A 14754-nucleotide genomic window follows, 5' to 3' on the forward strand; every position below is an offset into this window, starting at 1 on the left:
TGTCCATTTTTAACTTTGTTTTGGTTCTATAAATTTTCAATCATCATCATTTTACAGGTTATCATTTGATAGACTCTTTAGGTAGCTTAAAGTTTTAGGCAATTCAACTGAACAATAATTTTATAGCATTTTTATCTAATCAATATTCAACGTGATTCTTTCATAACTTATTTATACACCGATTGAAATAAAACAAACACTAAATTTTAAGTGAAGTTTGCCATAATACATTGGTAAAAACCGCATCAAATCATTAATATTAATAAATTAACAAATAAAATAAAAATTAATAAATTAAATAATTAAGCCGTTTCTAAGATTAGCGTGCACAAACGCACAGACAAACAGACAAAAATTCTAACAATCATTGTTTTAGGTTCTATTGCGTTGATAAAGGCCCCCCGATAATATAGCTTTACACGAATATCCTCCATGTACAGACAGCGATCAGTAATATTTTTATATATAAAAAATCACGACACTTCGTCTCAAGTCGCTAAAATAAACCGTATTAAAGTTATAAAATAATATTAACCAAAAGTGATTAATGAATGTTAATAATGGAAATGTGTATTTAAAAACTCACTAAGATGTGGTTGAAAGTCAAAAGGAGTTATCGCCCTTTTTTTAAACAAAGCATTAATTCAATTAAAATCTAAAAGCGTAAACTACGCTCGCCCTAACATATATTTGTTTACTTAGCAATAAATATCCCGGGCTGTAATCTAAGTTTTGCTGCGAACATTTATCTTGAGCTCGCTTGTACTTGTCAAAAACAGAAAGGTTCCCTTATTCAAAATTAAAATCTTGCAAGAACGCTTAATTTAAACTTTAGAAATTTAAAGAGCTAATACTTCAGAATTACGCTGTTAATTAACATAAAATAGAATCGTAACTGTTTTTTTTAACTTTAAAATAAAAATCCTTATAAATGGAAAAGTGAGTTTTGTTTATTTGTATTTGCTTACTACGCATTTTGCTCTCAACTTTGTTTTTATCGATTTCGATTATTTTTTCTGAAATATTTCGTAATTCTTTAAAGTTGCATAATGCTGATTTTCTTTTATAAGAGCAATTAAAAAAAAAAAACAAATTCACAAAAGTTCAGATACATAAATTCAAAGTCAACGGACATACGTTTGTGTTCATTTGTTGTGTGGTTTTAGATTTTTATTTTCTGGACAAAAGAGCACTATCTACCACGTGGCTTTGCGTTCGAGGGGTGCAATTCAATTAGAATTGCCTCGTGGGCAGTTATTGAGCGAGAGAACAGTATTTAACCATTAGAATAGTGTAAGCCCTTTAGTGGCCCATAAATTGTGTCGTTTAACAAAAGCTAATTTGTCGACAGAAGGCTAATTAGACCTCTTATCTTAATTGCGGTCTGACCTTATCCACTGTTTGACATCGCCTTATGTCTTGATAATAAAGCTAAAGGAAACCTCCTCCGGCAGTATCTAGTGAAAATTTTTAATGTTATCATACAGTAATTATTTTTAAGTTTAACAATCTCGTTTCAATACTTATGTAGATTTTTAATTGTACATATTTTTACTATTGATTATAATAATTTTATTAGTTATATTATTCTTATATTTATCAGCCTTCATATTAGGTACGACGTCTATTTTTTTGTTTATTATTTACTTAAATTAATCTAGACTATGGTTAATAAACTGATTTAATAATAAAGCTATGATATTATGATGGTTTTAAATACTTTTAAGTCTTAACTTTATATATAATGTTGAATACATATACATAATGTGTATACATCGTTAACGTTATGTTAACTGTAAGTATATAAGATCTGAAATAATTTTCGAGTTTAGTTTAAAAGGTTCGAAATGAAAACCGTTTTACGACTAAAAATAAGAGACTGTCTGTAAACTCAGCAGATGTGAAACTTGTTTTGACGTATTTTTTTGCATCAAAAAGGTTTCATTTTAAAACATTACATATATAAAAGTTGCATTCGAATTCGACCGCTATTCGGATTGCACCCAAGAATGTTCTTGTAGCTGTAAATGCACGTTTCAAATCAAACCAGGCTCGATGTTTGACAGGTGGCAGTATAAGTTGTCCTTACTTTAAAAACTTGCTAATTATAATATTGTGCTTAAAAAATAAACTTTAACAAACTGACAATAGTGTCATTCTTTCGAGCAGAAAACCATTGATGCATAAGTAGATATGCAAAAAAGATATGAACTACATTCGCTCTTTGAACGATCTTCAAAAGAATCTAGGAAGTTTATTTCCACTTTTCAGTTTTCGCGTGACCTAGTTATGCCGTTAAACATTATGTTGACATTTTCTTTACATTTCTCATCCCATGTCTTGCCCTCAGAAGCAATTAACGAGCAGATAAAACTCCACAGACGAATTCACGTTTTGCCAAATTTCTAATGACCAAGATATTTTAATGAAGGTGGATTCGAGTGGAAAATCGGTCATTAAGATAGGATTTTGGGAAATTTTGAATTAAAGGGGGTCTCTTTTCTCTCTATCTTTAATTAAATTACATTGTGCATTATCTCGTTCAAACTTTGAAGTACCTTTGATTTTTTTGTATTTATTTAATAATTCATAGATAATAAATAAAGTATAAACGAATAATATTAATCACATATGATAATATTACTAAATGTTGTTTCAAGAAATTTTAACTGAAAAGTTTGCACATATGCAGATTTTACATAACTTTAAACCTCTCTGCAATATTTATTGAATTATAATATCATTAAACGTTTGTTTCTTTTATTTTTTTATTTAAAAATATGTAGACTGTCTAGCAAATAGCCAACTAATGGTCATGGTATATAGCAACGGAAAAAAATATTATATATTTAAAACCATTTTTACAGAAAAACGAATTAAATAGAAATAAGATTAATAAGTTTTCTCGGAAAGCGCATAAAGCCGTTAATCCTGCGCCTGAACTCTCCTCGGTCGTGTCGGATTCCCGTCCCATCGGATTATGAACGAGAGAATGCCACTGCCGACATCGATCCCGAGGACATCATCACCATAATCATATTTATGCCTAAGTCAAATTTATTGACAAAATGTGCTCCTTAACTTAAACATATTATAAGATGTTTAAAAAAATTGTCTTAAAAAGGCAAATAATTATGCTATGCGGTACGATGTAGGTAGTTATCTGCTTGGTTTATTATAACCAGGCACTTAGTATCGAATTTGCCAAGGCTACATATTTTATCTAAAACATTTTGAATAATATTTGAGAAAAATGGAATGCATTCCTTCGTGTTTAAATGCAAAAACTATATGCATTCATCCGAGTGCAGGCCGATCGTTTGTATATTGTTTTGTTTAATAACTGTTTATTTGATTGTTATTAAACTGGAAATGCGATAAGATAATTATCACTTATGTGATAGTATCTTGTCTTTCCAAGGCTGTTAGACTATTTTAATAATAATAATTAAACTCATAAAATATATATCTAATTTTCCTTTTTGTTCCACGTATAAGCCTGCGAGGAGTTTGACATTTTATTTCCCGAATTCGAAAACTCGATCATACAGCATGATTAAAAGAACATAATCGTACTAATATTATAAACGTGAGAGTTCAAAAATTATTTCAAAAAATATTTATTCAGTAGGAATAGATTTGAATGAAATTTGAAGTAGAAATAGATGTGACTTTTCACGTAGGCTATCTGACATGCATCCTCCCCTCACAAGTAGTCGCGGCTAAGAACTATTTTATTACATACAAAATATATATATATACATTTTTTGCGAAAGATAAAAGCTCTAAGATAGTCCGTTTTTTTTTATATTCGCCGGGAGGGCAAATGACTCTACTCCACCTGATGGTAAGTGGTAGTAGATTCCAAACGCGACGACGGCCAGTACAGGCGGGAAAAACGTTCTGCACTAGCCGCCTTCGCCTTGCCGACCCGCAAGATGCCTCTTCACGCCTCGTTTGAAGGAACCCGGGTTGTAAGAGGAGGGGAACATGTGAGCTGGTAAGGAATTCCATTTTTTGGTAGTGCGACAAAGAAAGGAGTTGCCAAATATCTTTGTTCGCGATGGAATTGATGTCACAGTTAGGCGGTGACATCGAGAACCAGCTCGCGTGGACTTAAGAAGGAAGGGGGAAGCAGGAATTAGAGAGAATAATCCCTCAGAGCACTCGCCGTGATACAGTTGATAGAAAGCGCTCAGTGCTGCTATCTCGCGACGCAATTGTAAAGGTCCAAGGGTTTTTGTGACCTTTACGTCGCCAATAATGCGTACTGCACGTCGCTGCAACCGGTCCAAGGCCTCCAGTAGGTACTTTGCGGAGCCATCCCAAAGGTGCGAGCAATATTCCACGCAAGACCGTACCTGTGTTTTGTACAGCAGGCACAGTTGTTGTGGCGTGAAAAAACGCCGCACCTTGTTCAGAACTCCGAGTTTCCGTGAAGCTGTTTTTATAACAGCCTCGATGTAATCCCTTGGACTAAGGTCGCAGCGAACGTCAATCCCCAGCGTGGCGATTTTGCTTTGCATCACCAGCGGAGTACCACAGAGGGAGGGAAGAGGGGAAAATGTTGACTTTTTCGCCGTAAGAGCGCATACCTGTGTTTTCTTGGCATTAAAGTCAACAAGATTATCAGAGCCCCATTTGGCGGAAACTCTAACACAGCACTATGGCTGGTATTCCATCGGGACCGCTAGCTTTCCGTACATCAAGTGATTGCAGCTCCGCACGCACATTACGTTGCCTGATTTTGATGTCAGGCATCGTATGGCCACATGAAGGTATTGTAGGTGGCAGCGCACTACAATCATCGATGACGGAATTGTCGGCAAAGAGTTTAGCCAGGAGATTACGAGACTATTTGCATAATATTTGGGTACAGTACAGCCCAGCAGTGGGACATTCACAGGCTGTTACTAAGGCCTCCTCTCCCTTTTTGAGAAGTAGGTTTTGGAGCTTATTCCACCACGCTGCTCCAATGCGGGTTGGTGAAATACACATGTGGCCGAATTTCAGTGAAATTAGACACATGCAGGTTTCCTCACGATGTTTTCCTGCACCGTCAAGCACGAGATGAATTATAATCACAAATTAAGCATATGAAAATTCAGTGGTGCTTGCCCGGGTATGAACCCACGATCATCGGTTAAGATTCACGCGTTCTAACCACTAGGCCATCTCGGCTCTTATAAATAAAGTAAAGCCTTAAAAGTATTTAAAACCATCATAATACCATAGCTTTATTGTTTAATCAGTTTATTAACCAGTCTAGATTAATTGAAGTAAATAATAATAATAAAATTAGACGACGTCTATTATTATTATTTTTATTTACCTAATATGAAGGCTGATTAATATAAAAATAATATTTTTAATGGCAATATTTGGGTATCTTATCTATTTTCTTTTTTATAAATTAATTTTAAGTGACTTGTATTGCACATTTATTTATTGATTATTGATAAATAAAAAAAATATTTGTTAATAATATGTTCTTTTGTATGTCATTTTATTGTTTAAATTTAATAATAAAGTTTTATAGTTTAACGGTTAACTGACGATGCGATATTTGTTCCTCTGACCCTGGTCTCCTATGCTATTGTCACATCTATTAAGCGATAACGCATAGACAATGTTGTATTTTTTATGTTAGACGTAGGCGGATAGACTAAAGTCAAGTGGCCTAAAAAAGTAGCTTAAAAAAACGGTTTAAACATTCGTTTGTATGCAAAGTCATAAATTATAGAAGCGTTACACTTAATGATTGTCATAAATTTATCACTCAAATTCACCTTTCAAGTTTTTTAATCTTGCAATATTTGAGGTTTTTTGTCAATCTTTAATCAAAAAAACATATAATTTTTATTAGTATCAATGATTGAATGAAAAAAAAACAATCTGGTTCAAGACAACGTACGTAAACATAAAACATTACATAGTTGGGTGATTTACATAAAGTCCTTTTTAAGCATGAGTCAGGATATTTAAAGCCCATAGCCGATCGATGGCTTAATCAAGGGGGAACTTGTCTGACACAAGAATGCTCCCCTTGTCTACTGGCTCTACCCTCAGACATCCAAACAAACTTCGACCCTCAGTGATTCTCGGAAAAATTCCTCCAAGTTGGTTATATATTTACGATATATTTATGATGTCTAAAAGTTTTAAATAATCGTCAGTATTGCTAGAAACCTGCAATTTGTTTGACATTGTCACGTTATGACTTTATTGTCCGATTATAAGATTGTGACGTGATTTTGTTTTAGTTAGTTAGCATAACTAATTTCTAATTTCTAATCATTACAAGATAAGGATAGGGATAAATGTGTAGTATGATAGTGTGTATTAGATTCAACTGAAAAGATAAAAATTTTGCTATACTAAAGTACAGTTTTCGTTATCTTTGAAGATTTATGGAGTGCTGTCTTCGGTGGTATTAACTAACTAAAACAAATGAAATGATATAATAAATAAATTTGTAAAATATTGTACGTACTATACACATTTCAATAAATTAATATTAAATTAAAATTGGTTCCCAATCGGCGACGATATCGATTATTGCAGATATACAAAAAAAGCAACTGAACTAGTAAACTCCTTTTCGAAGTCCTTTTTTAAGTCGGCTAAACATAATATGAAAATAATAACTCACTTCCGTAAGCATAGTGATATGTTGTGTAAAAGGGTCGGAGGCAGTGGTAACGGAGGTTGCATAGGATGCTCGCGGGTGAGGCGGTGCGGGGCGAGCAAGTGCGCGCGCACCTATCGCGGCGGCGCGGGTGCGGGTGCGGGCAGAGACGCGTGCCAGTCCGGCCGCCTCCGCAGCTCGCTCCGGTCCCGGCGCCGCCGGCTCCCGTTCGGATGCCGCTGCCGGCCGCCGCCTGCGATGGTCCACGCCGGGCCGGCCGCGCGCGCGCCCTCTCGCGCTATGTTCGCCGCCGCTGAGACCAAGCCGCGCCGCGCTGTCTCGCCACTTGGGATACCTAAGTCGCCGTCGTTCCATTCCGGTCTCGATCTCGTCGCCAACCAGGGCACCAAGCGCTCCGAGAGCGTATCTGACGTAGCGCGCGCGTTCCGTTTCGCACTATTCGGTATGGAAGGCCAAGGGCCTCAGAAGGCGCCGTCGCCTCCGGATGCGCGCTCTCCGCAACCACCCGTCAATGCTGTCGCCACTGTCGCCGTTTCGCCCGAGCGCCCACCAGCTCCTAATAATGACAAAGAGAGCTTGATGGTACAGCTGCCGTTGCTCAAAGGTTCGCGGAATTACAAATTGTTATTTTATTTATCAACTACATCTTAGAAAATTACATTAGCACAGTATTATATATTCTTAAATATACCGGTAGCCGACTATGTGGCGTCTTATCAGACCAAAAAAAATGTTCTGGTGAAACGGAATAGTTTGCGGATGCTTCTGACGTGTCAATGACTTTATCGACCATGCAGGTTCCATAACCAAATGTGAATTGTGTAGCGAAGAAAACAAACTGCGAATACTTGTAATAAATTATATTTCGTTTGCTGAAGCAATTTAGTTCAGCAAATGGCGAGACCGCCGCAGAAACATATCGACCGATCGTTGGCCGGCAGTTGACGGCTACAATAAAATTATAACTATAGGCATGGGTAACGGAATGTGACGTTCTGCGTCTTACGCTTCTTATATGTTTATATCCCTTAATACAAGACTTTCGGATTTGACGCATGAATATAAATTTGTACTTCATTCTTATCTGACTTGTTCGCCTGCAACATTTTAATCACTTAAATTAAGATCATTAGCCCAATTTAGCGTGAAATGTTTAAGTTTAGATCATATTCGCTTATGAACCCGGATTATCGTATGTACCTACTTATCGCCATTATTTAGCAAAACAGAAGAGTTTCATATATAAAATAAATTGCTTAGATAAATGTTTATTTTCCAAAATAGCATCTGGGTACAAATATCTTTCACGAGTCGTTCTTTTTTTTGTTTAGATAAATTCAGCTAAAATGTGTTATGTATTTACCGATTTGGCATATTACGATATTGTTTATTTTATTCATTTGGTAAGTCTAAAAATATGATAACAGTAAACTGTAATGTTCGATATGATATTTCAAGGTGAAGAAATAGTTTCAAAGGCGTGACAAAACAGTGCTCTGTATAAAACGAACACGATTATATGACTGACACTGTTTCCATTACACCAATGCAGGAATTCAATTACGTTAGACAAGCTCAGTTGATGGGTCAGTCGACGGTATACACTTTAATGGGAAACTATTGCACACCTACAGCCGGACACGATAGTATCGTAGTAATGATCCCATTATGTTCCAATTCAAGTAACACTTACATCTAACATTGGTAATTTTAGATTTTTTAATTATGGTTTATTCTTGACAAAAACAATAATAGCGTGGGTACAAATTTATCTTGTTATTTCCATTGAAACACTACTGGAGTAAAAAGTTTTTAAATTAAAAAACTTATCGTTAAACTCGGCCAAGTAAAAACTTATTTTGTTATTTTAAGTATTGCCTAACAAGACTTTTGTAACTCGTTCATACATTTTGTTTCATCGTTTTGATGAAAGTCTATTTATTTTTTCTTCTCTCCCTTTTGCTGACTAAATGATACTTTTAACAGATGCACCGGCACCTGAGCAGGAGCAGCTATTCGTGCAGAAACTGCGACAATGTTGCCTACTATTCGACTTTGCGGATGAACCGCTGTCGGACTTAAAATGGAAGGAAGTGAAACGAGCCGCCCTGCTCGAGATGGTCGAGTACGTCACCTCGCAGCGGGGCGTCATCACAGAAGCTATTTACCCCGAGGCGGTTAATATGGTAAGGGTTTATTAAGTGGCTACACTTGACAAGTGAAAAGAAAACATGACGAAACCAAAGTGTTTCAGGACATATGAAATCAATTGTTTTTATTAGTTAATGGTGTTTTGTCCACGATACATCATTTTTTGATAAAAACATTCTCACAAAATAGGTCAATTATATCTTATTACTCGATAAAGTCTCAGGTGTTATCTGTTGATATAAATGTGCTCCTGCTTTTAATATAATTTTAATTATTTTTCTTCGTAGCAGCTGCATTCTGACCTAATTTATAAAACGCATTAAAAAAAAGATTATTGGAACAGTACTTTGACGGTTTGCACTCTCAAATGACATTGACTGTGACCTAAATCTCCATAACAGCTAAAGCAAAATGTTTGCCTAACATTGAGACTAAAAATAAAAGGCCGACTCATTCAACCTGCTTAACTTTTGAATCTGAATGAAATTCTTTGTGCTCATTGCTGACTAGGATATCCTTTCCTTTGCTGTATAGAAAATTATACTCCTCCGTATTGTGAAAGAACTTTTCAATTTCAATATTCTATAACGTTGCTTTTATTTATATTACTACTGCAATAATTATACTGTTAAGTTTGAAGTGCACTATAACGCTAGTGTTTCTTTCTATTTTATAGCTTTTCTCAAACTTAAGGATTGACTTAATAAACTCATCAGTTTATTACGCTGTATAATTACTAAAATTTTCTTATTAAAATATATACTTCATATTATTAGTTTTAGCGTGATTACAATTATTCTTATAGTCATGTTTCTTATAAATAACCAACAAAGCGAAAAAAACGCCTCGTGTCTTACAAGAAGAAAAATCAATAAGTCGATTGAGTTATATTTATATTATTATGTATATGAACCATTATGGCTTACCTATTTCTATGTCGATATTTTTCTTGATCACTTGCAATGTATTTAGTCCAAGGGCAATTAGTTATACATTGCATTTAAATTATTTTAAACATTTCCATTTATTTAACGTTAAAGTGCTATTATGAAATAACCTTGTATTTCACTACGAATAACGTAGAATAATCGTAGATCGTCGTGGAATTAGCATAACATTTTTTTGCGTATTTACCGATAATTTCTGTTCTTCCACAGTTTGCGACAAATTTATTCCGAACATTACCGCCGTCGTCAAATCCGAACGGTGCGGAATTTGATCCAGAAGAGGATGAACCAACGTTAGAAGCAGCATGGCCCCACCTACAGCTCGTCTACGAATTGTTCCTTCGACTTCTAGAATCACCTGACTTTCAGCCCAATATTGCCAAAAAGTACATCGACCAGAAATTCGTTTTACAGGTAATACAATTTTAATATTTGTCAGTGTGTGTGTCAATTATTTTTGTAAACATTTTCATAACAAATGTCTATATGTTGACAGACCAATTTTGTTAACATTCAATAAAATCATATTTGCCAAAAACATTGTAACCTTTTGTGACTAATACGATTATTTATGATCTACTTGCTATGCCTAATATTTTATTGTATATAATTTTGTGTAAATCAAGCGATCATACAAAATGAAACGGCAAATAGTCAATTTTGGAAATAGTTATAAAAATATTTTCCTCACACTATTTGAATTACACATTCAATCCACAATTCCGTTCCACTTGAATTTCTCTTGTATTTTAATACGCTGCGCTGAAAAGTTGCAAGTGAATATTTATATAAATATTTCGATGCTAAGTTTTGCCACACGTATGGTCAATAAAATCGATATTTGTATAGTCGTAAGTACTTTAACGAGCTAGGATGTGTTGTACATGTGTTAGCACGTCGGACCGCCCTTGACCGCGGAGTGAATGATTGAAGGCAAACTCGCCTCTTTATGTCTTTTTCATTTGTATGCCTCCGCCTCAACGTTGTTCATAATGGCCGTAATAAAATATGTATATTTATTTGAGAACATCGCTACCGTGTTTCGCGTTATTCTCGTCTCCGGTTTAGTAACTAATTTTTTTTTATAATGTCAATATTTTTTGATCGAGTTATTACAAGGTTATCCGTGATTATTTTTTTACATATTTTATAATTTTCTACAGATCAGAAAAATTAAATAACGTTTAAAGTTTAACATATATTTAATAGTCTTTTAAATATGTATTTCTCTTCTTATTAAGTTTTTAAATGAGAAAGTCTGTTTTTGTGTTTGATACATAATTTGGTATATCGCAATACATAACATATATACTGTATACATTTAATTATATTATTAAGGCTAAGGATAAAAGCTAATCAAAAAAATCTTCCAATAATTCAATTAAATAAGGGCGTAATTTCACGTTTCTAAGTGAAACAGCCAAATAGTAATAGATAAAATCTTGTCTACCCTTATCTAGTTACAAGTACAGACAAACAGACGGTCCCTAATAAGCTAATGGAAAATCGTGTGACACGCCTGCCGTGCGTCATTCATTAATGAAGGAACGTCTTTCGTCCTTGTCACCCGTTCATATTGGAATCGTTAATATTTATATAATAACGAGTTAAAATAATCATAATATGTTGTATGTAATAAATAAAGCTTATTATTTTCCGTATGGTATGCGTTCACGATTCGTTCGTTCGATTGAGATATTTCGTCTAGTTATTGTGTTGTCGGTACTTATGCGAAGGTTTATGGCGTCGTTTCCGCCTGCGCCTTCGTGGGGGGGCGTGTTAGGTAAGATTAAAAATAATTTCCAATGACGTAAGCCAAGTTAAAAACAAGACGTGAATGATCAAAGACCAAATTAATGAATACAAACCTAAATCTCACTTTATCCTAGCAATTTTAAATAATATAAATAAACGAAGTTGTCATATCTAATAAGCCAATAGCGCAAAGGTTTCCGGGCCGCCTAGCTATGTAAAAGTCGCAGGTTTCGGCTATGGTCGTCCCCACTCCGAAAACAAGCTTTGCGCTTAATTGAAAGTGTAAATAGGAATATTAGTAACTCCTTAAAACCGTGCCGCTTGCATTGAAATTATACTTAAATAAAAAATAAACATATTCATATTTCTTTAACAAGTACCTGGCATACGTCACAAATCAAACAGTCACACAAAAGAAAATTAAATTTCTTTTCTAAAAACGATAAGCGCCACTTATTGTACATTGATGATATATGATATGATATAGTTCTGAACCTTACAGGGGAGTATTAACAATAAATATACGAAGTTTCATCACAAACGAATTCATCCGATTTACCAACGCTCTGTGCGACACGCATTCGTTTTATTTTTAACAAGTTTATACTATGTCCTTCCTAGGGGCTCAAACTTTCTTCGTAACAAATTTCATTAAAATCGGTTCACTGGTATAGCCCTGAAAGCGAAACCAACAGTTATTTACAATGACATCGTATTGTATGTAACAAGATGTTTACACACTTTCAATATTAATCCGCTTGTCCTTTAAAGCTATATTTATATTCGGTTTGAAATCTTTAAATAATTTTGCTCTTCTTTACATTAACCTACAAGTCATTGAACTGTTTGAAACGCTCGTGCGTCATTAATTAGAAAACAGCTACGATTGTAAAGTAATGTTGTAACGTACTCGTATATGTATGTTGGCAACCCTTGCACTACGTCGAATATTTATTTATAGAACTATAATAAACAAAACGTCTAGAGGATAATAATATATGTACTATGAAAATAGTATAATTTACTATTGCAATTTTTACATTAATTTTGAAAAATTTCCAATGTAAAAATTATAGGGCTGTCTACTAATTTAATTACAAAAAAAAACACGCTTGACGTTTGTAATTATAATATATACTAAAAACTTCTCCGAAACGCCTTATATATTATATTAAACGGTTTTGTCTAAATTGGTCTAGTATTGCGTTATTTTTGCATATATATGATTTGAAATTGTTTGTAGTTGTATGTACATGAAAACTGTTAGGTTTTATTATAAAGCGCTTTTCAGACTTGGCTAACAATGGCTTTAATAGTTAAACGTTTTTATCGTTAATGACAACGTTTTTAAGCACACTCCTACACACATGTACGTAGTTTTTGTATTGTGTTTGTTCGTTGGCATTATTTTCACTAATTTGTATTTGTTTTCATTATCTAATTTACATAAAATATTTGCAATATTTTATATTGAATTTTCGTTTCATAATATTGTTGTTTTATAAAGTACGTGTTCGTGTGTGTTCTACTTCATATATATAGCTAATATAAATAAATACATATATATTTAATCAATAAAAATATAGAATGAACAGCTTTTTGAAAATAAATATTTTGCTAATATATTTCGTGCGTGTTCCCGAAATAGTTCATTTTTGTTGGAGTGACATTTAAAATATTGCATGTCGAAAATTTCAATATTAATATTGAAATTATTTTAGTACTATTTTACATATATATAAATACATATATATATACACACATACAAAAAATGTTTATTTATTCAGTTTATGGTTTATGGTTTAGTAACTAATATGTATGTGTGACTAATTTGATATTATTAATACAAGCTGTATTTTATGTACATTTATAGAAGTTGTTTAGCGGGTAATTAGTTGAGCGATGCTTTATCTCTTTCTTTCCTATGTCAAATCAACGATGACTGAAAGAGAAACATTTAAGTAAGTCGCTTTATCTTAACTTTACTTTACCCCACTTTAGTAGGCGGCCATATAGATAATGCTTTATAAAAATATACTAATTAAAAAATACCTCGAAGTAATAATACATGTCGTTTATACTATTTGATTTATTAATAATATGAACAATAATACTCAGTTTCATGGTGACTTTATATACCTTACATTAACCAGACTGGTGTAAAGCTGGGTAACAAACATAAATAATAATTAGCATGACATTAAAAAAAAAACTTGTTTATTCCATGTACTATACCGTACCGTAACAGCCTGTGAATGTCCCACTGCTGGGCTAAAGGCCTCCTCTCCTCTTTTTGAGGAGAAGGTTTGGAGCTTATTCCACCACGCTGCTCCAATGCAGGTTGGTGGAATACACATGTGGCAGAATTTCAGTGAAATTAGACAGTGAGCCGAGATGGCCCAGTGGTAAGAACGCGTGAATCTTAACCGATGATCGTGGGTTCAAACCCGGGCAAGCACCACTGAATTTTCATGTGCTTAATTTGTGATTATAATTCATCTCGTGCTTTACGGTGAAGGAAAACATCGTGAGGAAACCTGCATGTACTATAAGTAATGTATAAATATATCTCATTTAAGACAATGTACTTTTTTCGTAATGAAGAATATAGCAATGTACTATACAGTATTCACTAAAACACTTTGTTAAAATGCGCAAAATATAATCAAACCTCACATTCGGACCATCGCCTGTTATCACGACCCCACGTGACATACGCTCGAGATCAATAATACAGACCTAAATCGGGAACACGCACATTCAATGGTGGTGGTCGGAAACTCACGCATTTATATATTTGTAAACATCATTTTTATATCAAAGGTCTATTTTTCTTCAACTAAACAGTTAATGTTTGGTGATTTGTCTTTTATTTATAATATATATATATATATATAAGTTTATCTTTCGGTATTAAAATTGAGATAATTTTTTTCAGTTACTAGAACTGTTCGACACAGAGGACCCGCGAGAGCGTGACTTCCTCAAGACAACTCTGCACAGGATATACGGAAAGTTCTTAGTTCTACGCGCTTACATACGGAAACAAATCAACAATGTATTCTATAGGTAAGTGGAATACGTATGAACTCGACTATTCGATGTCCTGCTTCAGGAAATGCATAAAATATATATACCTTAGCTCCTTACGTTGTAGTCACTACTGCGTAATTGTTTTAGTGTTATCACATCGAGTTCATGTATTATATTGTTATATAATATTATTAATCAATCGATTAGTATTTATAATAA

At 33.9% G+C, this 14754-nt stretch overlaps 1 protein-coding gene across 6 annotated transcripts in view; it reads left to right on the forward strand.

Moving 5' to 3' along the window:
- The window catches only part of LOC126775962 (serine/threonine-protein phosphatase 2A 56 kDa regulatory subunit gamma isoform-like), a 56801-nt gene that overhangs the window by 33261 nt on the left and 8786 nt on the right, over positions 1 to 14754 (forward strand). For 5 of the 6 annotated variants that reach the window (XM_050498195.1, XM_050498194.1, XM_050498192.1 and 2 more), the window contains 3 exons: positions 8636 to 8835; positions 9958 to 10161; positions 14441 to 14571. In XM_050498195.1, coding sequence (XP_050354152.1) covers positions 8636 to 8835; positions 9958 to 10161; positions 14441 to 14571 — 535 coding nt within the window. Of the gene's footprint in view, positions 1 to 6828; positions 7254 to 8635; positions 8836 to 9957; positions 10162 to 14440; positions 14572 to 14754 lie in introns of those variants that run through there. The other variant, XM_050498193.1, reaches the window with a different exon arrangement.

This window comes from Nymphalis io, chromosome 19 (genome assembly GCF_905147045.1).
Source record: "Nymphalis io chromosome 19, ilAglIoxx1.1, whole genome shotgun sequence".
Lineage (NCBI taxonomy): Eukaryota > Metazoa > Arthropoda > Insecta > Lepidoptera > Nymphalidae > Nymphalis > Nymphalis io.